Here is a 19,728-nt window from a genome sequence, read left to right as displayed (position 1 = left end):
TGTAGCTTTATGTCAACCTTGCGGTCGTACCTTTGCCGGGTAAAGCCACTTTAATTTGTTATGTAGGAAAAGTAAAAAAAAAAATGAATTTTTAACTTTTCCTACATAACAAGGATAAACTGGCTTCACTCTAAGCACGCCGCTTTTTCCTAGATCAGGGTTTTTGACCTGCCATGTGGCGGCACAAAGAAAAAAACGATTCAAACAGGAAGAAGCCTCAAAATGACAAAAAAGCAACAATCTTTTCACAAGCAAGCAGCGGCTTTGACATTTATGTCCACCTTGTATAATACGATGTGTCTATTTCAAAACGATGCGCCACACGAAAACGTGCACCCGAAAACACATTCGCTAACACCTACTACTACTACTACTACTACTGAGAGAAAGAAAGTGTTGATGAAACGGGACGCCCCGTGGCGAATTCCGTGCGCAATTGTTGATAATCCTCAGCTGGGCCTAACTGTGATTTATTTATTTCACGGACTACCGCATCGTCGAGGCATACTTGAATAACCATCTTGCCGTTTATGCAGCAAGTAAGATTTATGTTGGCGGTCGCATGGTTTTGTTCCACTGCAGTGGAGAATTGTTAGAAATTTTTTGCGAGATTTATTACTAATAATTTGTATTACAATGGTTTTAGTGGAATCTCTAATTTGAGAAACGAATTCCTCTAAGGTCAAAGAAATATTTTTTTTGAAGATTTAATTTTAATTCTCAAGAAAAAAGTGCAGAATTTGCAATAACATCAACCGTCAGCAAAACCTATTTTTTTCAATTGAAAACCGAGGTAATAATAGTAATGTTTATCATTTTCTATAAATGGCATCCGATGTCATCACAAAAATGTGATATCAAAAATTCAGCGTGAAGTGTGAAGGTTACGCTGTTAAGTACTTGAATTTATAACTACCAGACTAACAACAACAAGCATCTTTGGCAGTTGATGGATGGCTGTTGATTCTTGAGCCAGTTTTTTTTTGCGTATCAAGTTTGTTTTTCACTTGTTGATAGGGGAACCTAAGTTCGATTGTTTTCTAAAAGTGGCACAAGTTAACAAAAGTCCATTGTCTAATGTTTCCGGAAGCTCACCGTAAAAAGGTGTTCTGAATAAGTTTTAGCAGAGCATCCTTAATCCCTTTTCCATAGAATAGTTGAAGCACACGATTTCGTCTGTTGGATGAATTTATTTACATCCACTTGCCGTTTAACTTTCCTTGGAGCTGTGGGTAAATTTTCCTAAGAAAAGCTCCTTGAAATATTTCACCTAGACAGCTTTGTCCATCGGTTTCGCTTTCGACAGAAAAAAAGCGAACGCATGGTATTCTGTATCATCCAACGGTTGCAGCCGCTGCTGTTGTTGTTAGTATTTTCTTTTTTCATCGCTTCCTTTACTCGTGTGAATGTTTATAGTGTATGTTTATCTACAGAGGCAAAGATGGGAAACCGCATAAATTGATCTATCAACTATTTGACCGACCATCCCACTGTCTGTGCGTAACGATTAACTGTCGATTATTATGGCATCGTGGAAATAAAATTGAACGGTGGAAATAAACCGTCCCAACCCGTTTCGGGAGGGTCGCACTGATGGTGACCATAGTTGCGAGCTTCGCGTGGGTAGAAGAAAATTGAAATGCCAGTGCCAGTTGGCCAGTTGGCCTCATAAATAGCCGCGCGGGTGCGTCGTTGCGACAGTGTTTCGGGAAAGCCGAAAACTGGCTGTCGCGGCGATTTTGTGCGGCTTCCAGTCTGTGACACACAGCACAAGCACGAACTAATTGGATGCTGCGTGCTACAGAATTAATTGGTGTCACTCGCAAAACCGTAAAGGGTTATCGTTCGGATTTCCGGAGGGAGTTGGAACCGAACATATTTGAGTTATATTATTATAATCTCGTTTTTTTTTTGACTTGCAACAACTATAATTCACTCGCGATTGAAATTGCGAACGAAGGTCGAAGAAATTCCAGTTGTTTCAAGTATTTATGTAAAGCTTTAATTCGCAAAACAAGCTTCGTTCTACGCATTATGACATTGCCGCAAAACATACCAATAGCTCTAGAATGAATTAAACTTGCATGCGGAGGAAATTTTCCTCATGTTGGATCTGCACAATTCCATTTATTTTGCTAGGAGGTTTTTGGATCAGCAATCTGCACTTAGTGCAGTTGCATAATTACACAAAATGCGTGCTGCATGCTATGAGTCAATGTCGAACATTACCATTTCCGATTCAAGTAGTAATTTATCCGGCCATCACAAGCGCTGGCTGGATTAGAATCAAGGAAAAGCTAGCAATATTAATAAATTACCGCTAATCCTTTTCATTTTCCGACTTGCCTTCGATCTCCTGCAAACCAGCAGCTTGAGGGGTGAAGGCAAATACCAATTACACCTTACTCTCGGTCACCCCATACTCCCCTTCACCTATAGAGAACAAAATTCCATTCGAATTCGTTCGGCTTCACTTTCATTAAGATAATAAACGGGGGGTGCCAGCGCCTGCTTCTGGTTTGTTACCGTCCGTATCCTGTCCTATAACTACACGTCTGATACATATTTAGGATTCCATTTCATCCGGTCAACTATTCGACGCTGGGGAGGCAGAAGAGTACACATAAAAAGAAAAGCTGACTGAATGGCATCCGGACCGTAGTAAGATTCGTAAAATTGTCAGACACCGAAATGACAACATTGCACGATCGACCCATGTACAAGCTCTGTGAAGAGTAGAGAGTAGAGAAGTTTTTCTGGTAAAAAAATGCGTTTGGGTCAAGGGTAAGAACGCAACACAAGTTGGACACAGAACGAGTTTAAGTTGGCCAAACACAAAACTCGACCATCTCTAACAAACAGTGACTACTTAAAATGAGAAATCGAGAAAAGCCGGCACCATTTATATATCTTGTTTACTTATGAAGCTCTCATACTGTAGCCGTGCGCAGAATTCTCGTTCAGAGAGAATTAATCATTAGATCTTCAGAATGGGTTAAAAATGTAAACATATTTTGCAAGTTTTGGCGTTGTTACTCTGCAAATGTTGTATTATTGATGACTAGTGCGAGCGGGCGACTGAGACTCGAAAGTAATTTTCTAAAAAGCCATGTAGAGTTCAGTATACGCTTTATTTAGTTTTTGAATGAGACTGAGGAGTCCAAACCCTCCCCCCTTCCATCGTACACGCAGCTCTGCTACAGGATTTTTCTGTTGAAATCTGCAACATTCATCGCTAGAAGCAGTGAACACAAGACGGATTCAAGCTGAAAAAAATCATCGGCAACCGGGTAGCTCCATGTAATAGGCTTGTGTTGGCGAGAGTGCTATTTACAAACACTCTGCGAATTGATCAGATTACGACAGACAGCATGTCCCCTGGTAGCCGGCAGCAGCCGAACACACACAGAGATTGGAGCTGCCGGATGCAATAAAAATTCAAATCGCCTAAATGTATGCCGGGACAATGCGTCGCTGCTGCTGTACCGAGAGAACGATAATACCGGCACAGCGTCTTCGACAACATTCGACTTGCCCATCGTAGGCCGATGTTTTTTTTGGGTGGTGAGTTTTCCGAATGAAAGAGTTCCACCCACACTGCTGCTGTGCGGCTTACTGAGCTCACGGAGAGGGTAGTTTGGGACGATATCGCATCTCGCTTTTAGTATGTAGCAAAAACAGTCGGACATAAACATTAGGCTAGTATTTCTGTTTGTCAAAATTCTCGCAATTTAGCATTAGGGAAGGACTGACCGGTCAGGATGGCTGTGTGGAACATGTGCTCGACATTTAAATGTCATTGGCTTCAATGTTTTCTGGCTATAAATACTGTATCCTGCAGTAGATTTTTTCAGTTTTGGTTGTACAACAAAACTCTATGCTTTATTCATTTAAACTGCTACTTCAGAAAAGTGCAGCACGATACCTTGTGTTGGCATTATTTATCTCTGAAAATGCATATAATAAAGTGATACTTACGGCCGGAAACTTTTCCCTTATGCTAATTTCACGAAACGTACGAAGGTGCTTATTATCTGTGCCACTGTTGTACGAAGGTGCTTCATGCCTCGACAGTCGGCCATTAAATCGTAAAGCGTCATTTTTCGTCTTCACAAGTATGAGAGCTAAAGTATTTAAGTACTCGTTTAGAACAGTTCAGTACTTCATCCTCAGTGCTAACAGCTGAATTACTCTTGGCTGACTTGATGACTGAACGGCCGAGAAAAGGAAATGATTGTCGCTCTCCATCTTTTAATTAATTTAATTGCACAGTGCTTACACGGGCGCGCGTGTCCGTACTAGCAGTGGGCCAATCTTGGGAAAAAGTCCGCATCCGCACAGAGCAATGGAAATATCGAAGTTGTCATTAGTTGCTGGTAGAAGCGAGCTGGGTTTATGAGAGTCTGAATTTTAGGCCTAAGTTGAAAACATACTTTTCAACCGCTGTCCAATTATGACCAAGCTGACTCGGCGTTGGGTGAAATATATCATCGAAGGCGACTTGAACGCTCGGCACGAGGTGTGGGGTAACCGTAGACAACACCGGAATGGCATCATCTTGGCTGAGGACCGGGCATTGCAACAGCTTTCAATCTCCCGTTCCGGGGTTTACTCTGTCCTGGACATCTATCTAACCAATACAAGGTCCGAGGTGCCACTGCCGAAACGGTGGCCAATCATCCTCGGTGAAACTACCATCACGCCGACTGGGTGCTGTTGAATACTCTAGTAGAGATTGACCAGACGTTGGACACCCTCGGCGGTTCCCGTGCAACAGCTTTAGGTGAATACTGCTCTTGACAATACTATTGAAAACATCATAAGATTGTACTGGTGACCGATTTAAAAAGACCATGCGAAACCAAAAGCTCCGCCCGATCTCTCCAAACTTAAGACCCTCCTGGTCTCTATCAAAGATCTTGAAAAATAGACCAAACCCTATCCCTCCGCTTATATTGTCCGGAGAGGGTGAAGTACTCATTACAGCTGTTGATAAGGCAAATGCGCTGAGGCCACAGTTCATGTCGTCACAAAATCTGGGGCGCAACATCGCAGGCCCTTTCGAGCTGGATGTCTCTGAGGGAGTCGTCTCCGTCAACAATTTAAGCTTAAGCATTTGAGCCACGGCACAGTTATTTTGGAAGCACGTGTCTTCAATCAATGCTGGAATCTTGGCAACTCCCTTTCAATGTGGAAGTTAGCTAAAGTCATCCATGTCCTCAAACCGGAGGAAGATCCTGGTATTCCCAAGAGCTATCGCCCAAGCAGCTTATTTCCTGCCCTCTCCAAGCGGATCCAAAGCCGTCTGCTTTTATTCACAGATGACAATGATGTCGTCCCCGAGAAACAGTTTGGGTTCCGCTTGGCTTGGTGTAAAAGCTGCATCGACACTATTTTTCAATATATCTGATTAAGATAACTGAAAGCTATCTCTCGGACAGAGCTTTTCGGGTCTCCCTGCACAATGTTTGTTCAGAGCACTTCAACATTGACGCAAGAGTGCCCCAAGGTAGAATCTTGGGTCCCCTCCTGTACAACATAGCACCTCGCGCATCTTCCTGAGGGTGCTGTGTTGTTTCTTTTCGCGGATGATACCGCTATCATGTACATGGGTCGCGTCATCCGAGCTCTGACACGCAGGCTGCAGCAGGGAAAATTTTTATCAATGTGGTAAAAACCCAAGTCATTATGTTCTCACATTCGAAATCGCCCATGCTTGCTTCTGCTGAGGATTGCAGAATGCAGTTCGGTGGTTCTCTCATTGAGTGGTCTCACCCTGGACTACTGGGCCTGGAGTTATCTGATCTTTAGATCACATGTGGATGAAACTGTAAACAAAAGTAGTGTTCTCATCAGGGGTTTGTACCCCCGATTTCAGAAGCTCCAAGTTGGGCCTGTGCCTGAAGAACCGGATCGCCTTCTACAAACAGATCATATATCCCACGTTAGAGTACACTTTCCGCTGTACAGACTTAGCGTGCACAGAATAAAGTCTTGAAAATGATCCTCAACTCACCCCCCCCCCCCCCCCGGACAAGAACAAGTGAGGTGCACGAGCTCGCGAATCTGGATATCTTGGCAGTCGAATTCGACCGGTATTGTCTTAAATACGGAGAAAGATGCTCCACCTCCGAGCACGCAATTGTCTACGAACTATTAGTTGCAAGGCTGATAAAAATTAGGTTAACTAGGAAGTTAATTTTGAAATTTCTTTGTAGAATCAAAATTAGTACCATATTCAAAAATTAAAAAGTAACACTAAAGTTGAAATGCTTTTTTAGATTGTAAAAACATTGTCGAAATCAAAAGCTTAATCATATATATGGGCCGTTCCATACGAAGTGTCCATGCAACTTGGTCACGACCTTCACGAATTTGGCTCAAAGTTGGGGGAATTTTTCGTATAGATTCACTTTGAAAAAATCCCAATTTTGGTGTCTATTGCAAAACCCCCCGTTTCGTGGGACCGCTCTCTTTGTTACAAAATTATGCATTTTTATTTCAAAATCTCTATATTATTTTTTCTTACAATTCATAGACGCAGAGCCGGATTTAAGAAGGGAGGGGGGGGGGGTGGCGGTCCCGGGCCACCACATTTTTGGAGCCCCCACAGATAGAGAAAAAGCTTTTTCTCTATAAAAAATGACATTCAATCAAAAGTTTGAATTGCAGCAAGAAAAATTGAACAGACCATTTCAATCTGAATCTTTCCTTCAGTGTTATTTTTTCGCGAGTGCCAATATCACAACTATATCCATAAGAGCTCACCTTGGATCGGCGATGCCAGTCTTTTTTTGAAAAAAGCTGGAAGAATTCAAAATAAAAAACTGGATACGGGACATGTTCTATTTCATAATCACTGGCGTACTCGAATTTGTGTGGATAACGATTGAAATCTTACAACCGAGGGGCATGAATGCACAAAATACTCAACCATACATGTAAAAGGAATGAGTTCAAAAAATGTGATGACGAACAGAAGGCTGGATAAAACTGGAACAATTTTTAAAAAGCCTAGAATATACAACCTTCAGATCAAAAAAACTGGAGATATCCCGGAAAAACTAGAGGGTTGGCAACGCTGCCTTGGATTCTCTCGGAATGACACACATTAACACACCATCTGATTCGAACCAGCACGCATGGGAGGTAAAGCAGAGAAAAAAAAATACCCCATAAGTTTTTTTAATGTATTGCTGTGGCTTACTTGACCGAATCAGGTATACCAGATGTCCGGATTTCGAGCAGCCGCAGACATCTTTCAAAAAAATCTGGCACCTCTGGTTTAAATATTGTACTCGTACGATGAAAAAAAAAACGGTTTTGTAGTATTTTGGGGCCCCCACTTAAAACTAGGCCCCGGGCCTAGTAAGATCGGAGTAAGATGTCCGAAAAATACTGACAGATGGTTTTTGATTAGAATAAACCAAGGAGTCCAGGAAAAATAATTTTTTTGGCCAGCAGTGTTACCAGATAAATTATTTTTAAATTTTAATGCTAAACATACATTTCTAGGCAGATGTAGTCATTTTTATTTCAAATTCGATAATTTCATCGTGTTCCTTGAAAAATTTCAACTAAAAAACAATTATCACCCAGAGGTAATATAGGTTGATCTCGAAATATACAATTTTAAAGAAACCAGTTTTAATTTTCTCCATATTATATCTATATAAGAAAAAAAATGTGACGTCCGCTAATCACGATTTAACTAAAGAACGGATCAGAGGATCGGCTTGAATTTTGTTATGTAAAGGTTTCTGGGATCGAGGAAGGATATTATGCTGGTTTGAGACCTCATCTGAAAGGGAGAGCTGCCATACAAATGAAACACAATTTTCCACATAACACAAGAACTAATTAAGCAAATGGAACCATATTTGGCATGTGTAGGTTTTTGAAAGCAAAAAATAGTTCTATTGTAGTTCGACACTCCTCTCCCTCCTCTGGAAGGTATGGTACCACAAATGGAACACAACTTTCTACATACCTTGACAACTAATCACGCAAATGAAACCCAATGTGGCACTTGGGAGCTTCGGAAGCAGGAAATATCCCCCTCCCCTCTCTGGAAGGAGAGGGCTCTCATACAAATGAAACACAACTTTCTATATAACTCGAGAAATAAGCAAGCAAATGGAGCCTAATTTGGCAAGTGAATGTTTTTAGGGGTAACCAAGGGAGCTCCGTAGCCGCAAGGTTACAGAGTCCGCTTTAATAAGCGGGTGGTCGTGGGTTCGAATCTTAGTAGTATCAGGCCATTTAGTTATCAAAGGACTTTCAGCATGGGTTTGTTCTCTGGCTCCCCACCACGTACCCTTCCTTCAATTTGGATTCTACAGTACCCCTGTTGACTTTCCTCCTAACAAAAATAAGTCCCTATCATGATAAAACTGGTGTGAGTAACATATGAAAGTTCTCTCCAGGGAAATGTAATTAGGCGATATTGTTAGGATGGACAGAGGCTCGGTATAGTAGAGCAGTATGCTTGAAACGGAAAGGTAAAAAAACTTACACACAAGCACTGATAAGCGTATCACTTACTTCAATAGTGTTACTGCTAATAATATGAATGCGGAGTACAGAAAACACCTGGGAAATATCACAATAGATCTAAGCTTTGGTCGCAGTGATGAGTCCACAAAGAAAAAAAAGGGGTAACGAATATGTCCATAATGTTCTGACACCCATCCCTGTTCTGTAAGGGAGAGATCCCATTCAAATGAAATACAAATTGTGCACAGCGGGTAACAAATAAGTTTATAATGGTTCGACACCCCACACTTTTCTGGAAGGGAGGGGTGCCATACAAATAAAACACAAATGTCTGCACATCTCGAGAAATAAACAAGTAAATAGAACCAAATTTTATAAAATTTTCATGGTGGTTCGACACCCCTTCCTCTTCTGGAATAGAGGGTTCTTATACAAATGAAACTCAAATAATTTCACAACTCAAGAACTAAACAAGTAATTGGAACCAAACATGGCATGTGGAGATTTTCGGGAGCAAAAAATATGTTCATGGTGGTTTGACACCCCTCCCGCTCCTGAATTGGAGGGCTCTTATACAAATCAAACACAAATTGCAATGGTGGCTTGACACTCCTCCGTACCCTGGAAGGGGAGGGCTCTTCCATACAAATTAAACAGATATTTCAACCAGTTTTATTCGAAAAAACGGCATTAAATGATCGGGTCGATGCACAGGAGCCAAAAATCGACACGAGACGCCATTTTTTTAAATTTGAAATGGAAACTTTCGGTTTCTAATATGAGTATTTTTGCAACCAGAATGACGCCCAGAGGCCAGAAATGTCTCCAAATGCCATTTTGAAATCCAACATGGCAACTTCCGGTTTCTGAAATCAGCGGAAAGTGACCATACCACCCAATGTGGGTATTTGCGGAATTGTAATAACGCACTAAGCCACAAATCGACCTCAGACAATTCGAATTGTAAGATGGCAACATCCGTTTTCTGGAAAACAGCCAAAAATGGCCGATTTCCACGCAAGATAAGTATCTCCGGAAACAGAATGATGCACAAAGGCTAAAAATCGATTACAGACACTATTTGGAATTATTTTGTCGGACAAAAAGATGACCAAATGCCATCCAATATAAATGTTCCCGAAACCACAATGACGCACAGAGGCCAGAAATTGATTTCACATGCCATTTTGAAATTCAAGATGGCGACTTTCGATTTCCCGAAAACAGCCTAAAGTGGCTAAATACCACCCAATATGAGTATCTCGTGAAAATGGTAGGGGAACTTCTCCATTACCTCAGAGAACAAAATCCGCGTATTGTTTTATACGGCTACAATGGGACTCGCTCAGCAGCCAACCAAAGTTTTTTCATCACTAGCGGACCACTTTTTATTTTAATCACTAAACAAAATCACTCACTACACTAAGAATACTTTAATCTTTGAAAAATTCACCTTAATTTTCCAACAACAAGCTTGAGTTAACAGAAATGTATGATGAATTTCTACAATTCCTGAATGTCAACTGTATGTATTTTCATCTGTTTTCACTGCGTTGAAGAAAATCAAAAGTTGCTAAATCAGTTTCTGTTAATACGAAAAAATCATACTGATAATGTTAAATTATTCCGACATAATTGACATAAATGGGCACCACTGCAGTGGTTACCTAGGTTACCATTTTTGCAAGTAAACAACTACAGCGGATATCTAGGTAACCTACTACGACGGTCTGCGGCTACGTTCATTCATGATAATGTGTTTCATTCATGATTAACAGTGTAATGAATATGGGGGCGTCGTGAGATGAATAATAGTGCAGTGATTCAAGTTTTGAGATGGATATGGAAGCGTTGTGAAAAATGGTTTGTTTACAAAATCTAGGATAAATCTAGCTGAGTTTACTAAATATACAATGCTGAACAATTCCATAAGAGCACGAGAGCGTATTTTGTTAATTTTTTCAATGATTTCGTGAAAATTTCGTGTTTAATCCGTGCATTCTTCGTGAATATCGGCTTAATAAGATGAATAATGGAGCAATTTCCCTATACCTCGGAATTGACCCGTAGTACCTCGAGGTGATAGTTGTTTCTTACGTAAAATTTTCTAATGAACACAATGAATTGGCTGCATTTGCCGAAAACCGTAAATTTAGTTTTAAAATTCAAAAATAATACATCTGGCAACACTCGGTGATTTTTTTTTTAATTCCTTGGTTTATTTTTTTCAAAAATCATCTATCAGCATTTTTCGGACATCTTACGTCTACGAATTGTAAGGAAAGGAAAAAGAGGTTTCGAATAGAAAGTTCGTTATTTTGGCAAAATTGTTAGACACAAAACAATCCCTTTGAAAAACCTCGTGTCACAATCGGGACGATTTCAGTGAGAATTTCTCAACTAAGAGATCTCAATCACTCCTACTTTTATCGAGATGAAATAGTAGGAGGGTGGTATCCAAGACACGACCGCATAGTTGACGTAGGACTATATATTTCCCTTTGAAGTTCTGTTTGATTTGAGCTCGTTTTACTTTTGGCACGGTTCGATTCTGGCACACATGTTCCAAAAACGAGCGATTATGTATAATCACATTTCTTTTTTTTTTTTGATTATTTCAACCAATTTAAGCTCAATATCCTCCAAAAGAATATTTTGGTTCTTTATGTTGCCGAAGCGGATGACTTGAATCGGTAAAACGGTTCCTGGAATATGAAGAGAACATGTCCCGGTAATATAATGATCATGGTCTAAGCAGTACTAAGCCTTTAATTACTCAGGTAGTAATATCAAGTATCTAGGTCGTCAGCCTCAATTCATCAAACGACACCTCAAACTAGTTCACTGATGGAAATATCTATGAAAAAAAAAAGAGAACCGTTCATATTTGGCATGGTTCAACCTTGGCAACAGGAAAATTATGCCGTGCCGTGTTTGGCAAAATCGAACGGGGTCTGAATTTTGATTATTTATTTGCAGCACTCTATTTTGAAAGAAAAAATATTCTTTTTAACACTGACGAATACCTTTCATTCTAATACAGTTAATTTTCTTCAATATGCCAAAAAGGCAAGTTTCTATAAAATCTAAATTGAGTAAGATTTAGTAGAAATTAAACAATATTTATTTGTCTTGTGAAAGATGGCTCACTCTTCGATCACCAAGCGGCAAAGATGTTACATAATAAAATTTTTCTGCAGTCACAGGTTCAGGTTTTGCTGTCAGGTTTTGTTGTCCCCGGTGGCGCAGCGTATTTTCCGGCACCCGTATGATCATATTGAATTCTGATATTTACTACTATACGAAACAAAAAGTCAATTCAAATAAACAAATCAAACGGCAATTCGATTGTGTTTCAGTTCGCAAAACGATACCTACGCATTAACCTAACACGCCCCACTGTGCGTCGACAGCGGCTATGTAGTCTTCACTTGGCTTGGCTGCACACAAATGAATAGCGAGTTCTACTGCACTGATAGGCGAAGAGTGACCAGCGCTCTATTCATACATTGCTCGATGCAGTACTGTTGCCTGTGCCAGCATGTTTCCCTTCAAGACATCAGTTTTAAAAACATTCTAACAGCAGAACGTAAAACTGTCTGATAGTGGAGGTGGTTACGAACTTTCCGAAAAAGCTTCACCTTCAATAAACAAATAAATAAATAGTCTAGGCTCATGGAAGTGAACATTAGTTGACCCATTGGGACGGGGAGATTCTGTCAATTTTTTTCGCCACTGCTATACTGCCGAACGCATAGTTGTCCCATGTTACTTTTGGCCGATTTTCGGTTTTTACCACCAATCAGTCTATTTTCATGTATATTTTTGAAAAACTTTTAAAAACAACTTTGTTTGTTCCGAAAATCTTGAAAAACCATACCAAGTCTGTTTGTCCCATCGATGATTTTCTACACATATTTGTCTCTCTAGATTTTTTCTATTCTAATTCATCCCACTAACCAATAATTCCCATATTTACAACTTGGGAAGAGCTACAGAGCACTAAAGACTTCCTAACAACGTTTGGCTACATTACGGGTTTCAGAAAGTCGGTACCGAAAATCATTTTGCTTGATTATTTAAATGCGGTACGTTCATATCTTTGTTAGGGATACCTGAACTTTGTTTGATGATTTGTAATCTGAATGCTTTTCCTTTTCGAGCATATAAGAAGATAAACGTTTGAGATTCATACTAATTGGAAGTTGTAAGAACTGTCTTTGGTAAATGGTAAAAGCCCAACAACGTTGAAATATGATAGGAATGGGCAATCTAAAAAAACAATTCTTCTTTGTGATGGTAAGTCATCTGATACTTATTCAATTAACTAAACTTTCATCTCGACTATCATCACTTGGGTATAAAGACAACAAGATTAGCGTGATCATTTTCGTGAAAGATTAAACAGCCTTGTATCCCCAGTACGAACTTTGTATTGGAAAACATCGAATGCACGTGGTGGGACTGGTATGCGTACAAATTACCTATTGGAAAGCAAATTTCTCGGCATTATTGTCCCAGTGGGTATTTTCTTGGAAAAGAGTGTTAAATCGAAAAACCTTCAACTAGATGGTCCCCGTGGTTCTGTGGTTAGCGATGTCGGTCGGCTAGCTCTCCCACACGGTTGTGATATCGGGTTCGATTCCCGATCAGGTCGAGGAACTTTTCGAACTGGAAATTTCTCGACTCAGCACTGGGGCACGGTGTATCGCTGTACTTATCCTACAACATGCAAAATGTGCCGAAAACAGTATCGATAACGAATTCTCTCAACTAATCTAGTTGATCGAGACCGCATTAGCCCCCCAGGCTAGCGTGCGATATTGTTTGTTTTCAACTAGATTTATTGAAAACAGTCTATTGCATGCAAAATGTGCAGAAAACAATATCGATAACGAATTCTCTCAACTAATCTAGTTGATCGAGACCGCATTAGCCCCCCAGGCTAGCGTGCGATATTGTTTGTTTTCAACTAGATTTATTGAAAACAGTCTATTGCAAGGTAAAACTGGTTAGAAACCCATAATTGCTTTGGTCACATTTACGCAATGCATAAAAGTATTGTAAAACTTTAACATCGTTTTTCTCGTTGGCATGATTTGGAACATGGCACAAAAATGCGTAGAACAGCAGTATATAGGATATCACATCAGGCAGTTGGCGTCTACTCATAAAGTCTGTGCCAGGCGTGCTCGCATGTGATTGGTACATTGTTCGTGAAAATTCGACCTTGAAACTTTTATGAAATTTTCACTGTTTGATCAATCCAACGACATACTGATTATTGATATCTATCATGTGGTTACACCAGTATTACCGTTTGAAATCTTTCATTCCAACGTTACACCTTGGTTTTAGTTTCCGCAGAATGTATGTCGATATAGTGCGGTTAGACGTAGTCCTACGCCAAAAATATAATATTATTGGTTTGATCCTGATACGACAGTTGTCGCGAAAACATAGACGTTGGCAATATTCCACTGATTGTTATATGGATCATTTATTAAAAATGAAATATTCAAATTTGGGTAATTTGGGTAACTAATGCAAAATGTTCCTTTGAAGTCGAACAGTTTACAAATTAGCCATCCTAGAGCCATTTATTTAAATTGCTTCACAGCAATATAAAAGCTGAGGACAGTTAATAAATTCTCAAAGATTGATGTACTGAATTCCCATGGCTAGTTTGGTGTAAATACATTTTTGTCTTAAAAATAAAATGTAATTAAAAGACCCACGCTAGAAACTTGCAGACCATCGCAGTAGACTAAAGTACACGTTTCTATCAAAGCGTAAGACGATTATTGTAGTTTTTAACGCTGACACTCAGAACGGTTTTATCACACTTACGCTTCACCGACCTCGTTTAGGTCTTAGCATGAAAAGATTACTGTTCCGGTGAGATTGTAGCCTTTATTTCAGCGAGCAAAGCGAATCTCATCCTTCGGTCTGTCTCTGCCACGCTGGTGGTTAGCAGATCGTGTTAATCGGACAACCGACGAGCTACCGCTTGCCTCCCTGGCTCCCTTACACGCAAAGGCAGAGCGGGTTTAATTTCAAATCGCTGCCGCAGGCCAAGCATCTGTTTTTTTACGCTACCAAATACGCATATGAATAGGTATTTTTCCATCACTTTAACTTCAAAGCCATGTCACCAGCTACTGGTAATTAATAATAAAACAGCCCATTTATCTTACCCCAGCCAAAGTCGTCAGCGCAGCAACAGATCAAATAAACAGTGTGATAAATAGTTGATTTACCTTTTTCTTACACCTCACCCCAAACGGAGGGGAGGCACACGAGACGCACAACAAGGGACCAAGGGTGCCATTCAATTCCACCTGGTTCTGCGACTAGTTATTGCTAATTATTAGATTTCTGTACACATGTTCGGTTCGTCCGTTTGTCTGCGCTGCGCTCGGTTGAAGCATGTTTCCGAGATGCAGGAATTGCATAACCGCGAATACATGCACGGCGCGAATACATACCCTATTCGAATGACAGCATTTGTGACACTCGGGTCGGATTCTGTTTTGAAGTGCGTGTTAGTTAAAGTCCCCCTTTTTTGGTTTCACTCGTATCGGCCAGTCAAGGGTTTAAACAAGTGGCTTGATAAGTTCTCTAGGCCGCAGTTACAATCTTTGAGGTTAATCTTGTCTCTTGTTTCGAACCTTTTACGTTTGATTTCGATGGAAATAGGGTGGGAAAAAAGAGAGCAATAACATGTGCTGTCTGATGACGAGGAGCATCTTCCGTGAGCGTTAAAGCAAGTGTGCATTTGGAATCGTTGTGACAACTATGAATGATGAGTAACCATCGTATAACCAAGGTGCGACCGGAGTGGATTGATCGGAATGACTGTGGAACTTACCTGGAACAAAGTAGAGAAAAAGTAGGTAGAGTTAGTTTTGTGTAAGTGAGAATTATAAGGAGATAATAACATAGTGAATTTTTAGGTTGAGCAAATGGATTTCTAACTTATTAGTTGATTTCTCAAAAACCGACTCAGTATCCCTTAAAATCTCCCGGGCAGTATGAAATGGCTTACCCTAAAAACATTAGTAATCTTCGAGGTTACGTTATTACTTCATCACATCGCCATATCTGGTGACAGCTTGCCGGAGGCAATCGAGAATTAGTGCATTAGTGTATAAGCTCGAACTGGCACACATACCAAACACACGAAAACGCACGTCGTTAGTAATAATCGACAGTAGTGGCATTAGCAGTGGATGGCAACGACACAGGCACAGTTTTTGGCACCGGCAGTCATTGAATCAGCATTCAGAATTATTGCACAACGGTCTCGGCTACTGCATCTAATCCGCAGGTTGGATCAGCGACAGAAAGCAAACTAAACACACACACATTAACACATCAACAACCCTTCGCACTAATGGGCACTAATGGGCAATCAATATATCCTAGTTTTTGCGGTCTCCGTCGCGAATCACCTTTATTATCACTTAATCCGTTAGGGATGGGCGTTTAGGTTGAATCGACCTCCCTTAATGGTAAACACTGCCCGTTTGTCGAATGTCTCGCCGTTGTCGGCGGAAATAGGTGTGGGTCTTTGCGGACAGTATACCGTACAGGCGGAACGGGTGACAGCCACCCTCGCACTTCCTCTCCGGGTGGTTACAATCGGTTGATGTTACACGTGCGTTTGGTTGCGAGTTTCGCGCGCGCGGCACCTAATTTTTCCTTTTTTAGACCAAACACGGATGTCAAGCCGGTGATGATCTCCGTGCTTATCTGATGGAAATGTCACCCACACTACACTATCTTGATGTTCGTTCGTTGGTTCGTTCGTTCACTCACGCGAAGGTGTGTATTTATTGTTATGATGATGCCGTTTTTTTTTGTTTGCCGAACGCACGTTCGCTGGTCTGTAACTAATTTCCTTACGCTGAAGGGCCACCAGCTCTACTTTAGGTCTCGGTTGTGTCTGTTTGGTTGCGATATTCTGCCGAGCTTGTAATGTGGCCTGCCGGTTTTCAGCAGCCTGCGACGGCAGCGTGTTGGGTGCCAATCTCTTGTTAGGTCTCTTTTTTTCTCTCTGTTTCACTCCTGCTCTCGCTCTCTCAGACAGACGACATACAGACGCGATGCACCGCGAGTTATGACGTATGGGTGTTTGGGGGTCTGCTCGGACGTGCAGAGTGAGCACATGTGTTTGGGATAATTTTCTTTTCATTTGGGGGGAAAAGGCAGCTGCAGCTTGCATTGGCACAGTTTTTTCCTCTTCGATAATGTTTGTACAGTTTTCAGCAGTGACACAGATTTGCTTGCGTCGGTCGTTAGAAAAATTGAGCACTACATGGCAGCTTTAACCGTGCAGTAAACTCATGTGATATCGGCATCCTGTCGGTGTCAGTTAAAGTCAGTGCATATTATAAATAAATCTAATTTTCGCCTGCAAACTCAAAATCCAGCCAGGAATGCGTTGAATAACTCAAGCAACGACGTGACTCAACTATGCGTTTGCGAATCCAAGCTTAGAATGAACCGTCTATGCGTTTCAGCAGCCTCCGTAGCGATACTGGGATTAATTCGGACTTCAGGTAAAATTATTTCTCTATCCCTCTATCTATCAACAAGGTTGCATATTCAATTTTGGGGTGTCAATTTAATTCAATTGACCGCGTGCTGATGCTCGCTTCACAAGTACAATTTTGAAATATGATGTATGACATACTTGCAGTTCTTAAGTAAAGCTACAAGTTTGTCGAAGAAAGCAATGCTCTAACTCTTAAGCCTAAAATGTGAGAGCCTATATTCAGTGGGATATTCAGCCAATATTCGCGGTGAAAATCAAAATATTCACCGCGAATATTGACTGAATATTGCGCTGAATAGAACCCATATTCAGGCATAAGAGTTAGAGCATTATACTATTCGACAAACTTGTAGTTCTATTTTGGGACTACAAGTTTGTCATATATCGTGTCTCAAAATTGTGCTGGGGGAGCAAGCTATCGGCACGAGGCGAAAAAGCACCCCAAAATTGATTTTTTTACAAAGTTACTTAAAATTAATGGAGCTATAACATTGTAGAACAAGTTTTTCTTCTATCTACAAAGATAAAAAAGTTAGATACTTGAGTGCATCGAAAATGTTGGTCACCCTAATTTTTGATAATTTTTCAATAAGCGCATTATCATATGTAACATCTTTGTAGAAGAAAGTTTTTCTCTAAAACGTTGCTATAGAGCTCTAGACCCAAATTTCTCCCTAAATTTGGTTTCTGGACCATTGTGCACTGGGCCAGGAATGGAATCTAGCGGAACGAAACCATTAGCGCTCTCAGGGTTTGACCAATCGGTTTCCAATCTTCTATAAAGTTTCTTGGCATAGTTAGGGCTTTATTTTGGATATTTTAATTAGTTCGGAATTTAGCCGCGAAGGTGGCGTTGCGATGCCAACTTCTTTCCCTTACACGCTAGAGCTTTGTGCTTTTCGACAAAGTTGTAGATCTCTAAATTTCATGAAACTTTACAGAATATACAAAACTTCTAACTCTTCAAGTTTGAGAGATCTACGACTTTCTAGAAAATTTGTCTGAATTTCACGTTTTATCGTGATAATTTTATGAGTTCAATCAAATTAATTTTTTATAAATTTTTTCTCGATATAAATTAAATAATTACGTTGTTTTCTTCCGAGTATAGAAGTTTTTGAAGTACTTAAGTGAAAATATTACACAAAATTTGAAAAAAATACATAATTTTGTGAATTAAATATCTCATAGGTTAGCAGATATTAGCAAACCCTGATTTTTCCATCAAAAAATCTTTATTTACTAAAATTTTGAAAGATGTGTTTTTTTTGTGTTTTAGTGATATTCCAGTTCCAATAAAACCATTTTTTCCTGTCGGGGACATATTACCACTGCGACCAGTATTTGGATCTATTGTGGTGTGTCCTCTTTTGCCGTATACCTTTTTAAAAGATCTTGACCATTGCATTTTTTAGTGGATAACATCTTAAATTAACCCACTCTGGTATTATTTTGCGTATAAACTCTAAAACTGTTTGAGGAGAACTAGCCCATATTTCCGAAGGCTCTATGAGCCTTTTCCCAAGGAACTGGCGCCTTCTGTGAAATATTGCCACGCACCAAATATCTTAAAATAACAATATAGTTCACTCTCGAATTTCCCATATATTTCCGTGAAGACAAACAGGGAACACCCCCTCTTGTGGTGAAAAAGGTAACTAAACTCATTGCACAGTGGTACAGTAAGGCAATTTAGGTGGCATGAGCATTTCGTTGCGATTTTGGTTTGCGGTTTAAAGCCATAGTTTTTGTAAAAAGTTGTTTCTTATACATGGTCCTCTATTTATGTGCGAATGAAAATTAGGGTGGTCCTAAAATCAACGAAATAAAAACAAACTATTTTGTTTTCATTTGTATAGATAATTGTAAACATTCTTTGGCAAACTTGTAGACCAACTAATTCTAAGTAACTTTGTAAAAAAACTTTTTTGTAGACATTAAATTTGGTTTCCAAAAACAGTCTTTTCGCTCTATTTTTTCAATTCAAATTTAAAAACAAAGTTTTCTTCGGTAACTTTAATCAAAAACATGCCAATTTTGACGAAAAAACATTGTCGATATATTGTACAGATGAATAGTTTTCACTATTTCTATTTTAAATATATGCCCTTTTGATATATTGATGTCTCCGTTTAGGGCAAACATAAAAAATATTTTTTGGTATCATTTTAAAGAACAAATGCTGTATAAATATTGGGAGGAAATATCGAAAGTTGCTTAAAATTAGATGATCTACAACTGTGCCGATGAATGTATACATTTATTCCTGCAAATAAAAAAGTTAGTTTTTTTCATTTAGTCGATTTCAGGACCACCCTAATTTTCATTTGTACATAAAATAGACTAAATATAAGAAACAAGTTCTTAGAAAAAATTCTACTCTAAAACCACAAAATCGCATCGAAAAACTCATGTCCGCCTACATTGCCTTACTGTACCACTGTGCATTGTCGTTGAATTTCTGTGAGCGTTTGACCCTAAGAGAAGAGTGGCCAAGATGATACCTCAGTTTGCTCCAGGTTTTTTGCTCCAAACGTGATTGGCTGATTTTGACAGCACGCATATGTGACAATATTCCAAAAGGGTTCAGCTTGCCGTGTTGCCAAACAGCTGGTGTTTGACCCAATCATTGAGTAAGTAAAAGTGAAATATTGTGGGCACAATTTTGTTTT

The 19,728-nt window shown here is 39.8% G+C and overlaps 1 protein-coding gene across 8 annotated transcripts in view; it reads right to left on the bottom strand.

The window, feature by feature from the left end:
* Window positions 1–19,728, bottom strand: part of LOC129725539 (four and a half LIM domains protein 2) — a 356,638-nt gene that overhangs the window by 111,616 nt on the left and 225,294 nt on the right. Inside the window, exon 1 of one of the 8 annotated variants that reach the window (XM_055681505.1) lies at window positions 15,951–16,484. The exons of 4 other annotated variants lie outside the window; for them this stretch is intronic. Coding sequence is in view for 1 of the 4 variants with exons in the window: in XM_055681503.1 (XP_055537478.1) it covers window positions 15,671–15,719 (49 nt within the window). In the remaining 3 variants the exon portion in view is untranslated. 3 more of the 8 variants (XM_055681514.1, XM_055681503.1, XM_055681506.1) reach the window with 3 other exon arrangements.

The sequence above is a fragment of the Wyeomyia smithii genome, chromosome 2 (assembly GCF_029784165.1).
Source record: "Wyeomyia smithii strain HCP4-BCI-WySm-NY-G18 chromosome 2, ASM2978416v1, whole genome shotgun sequence".
Taxonomy (NCBI): domain Eukaryota; kingdom Metazoa; phylum Arthropoda; class Insecta; order Diptera; family Culicidae; genus Wyeomyia; species Wyeomyia smithii.
Note: the sequence above shows the minus strand (reverse complement) of the source record. Positions and strands in the feature narration are given on the sequence as shown.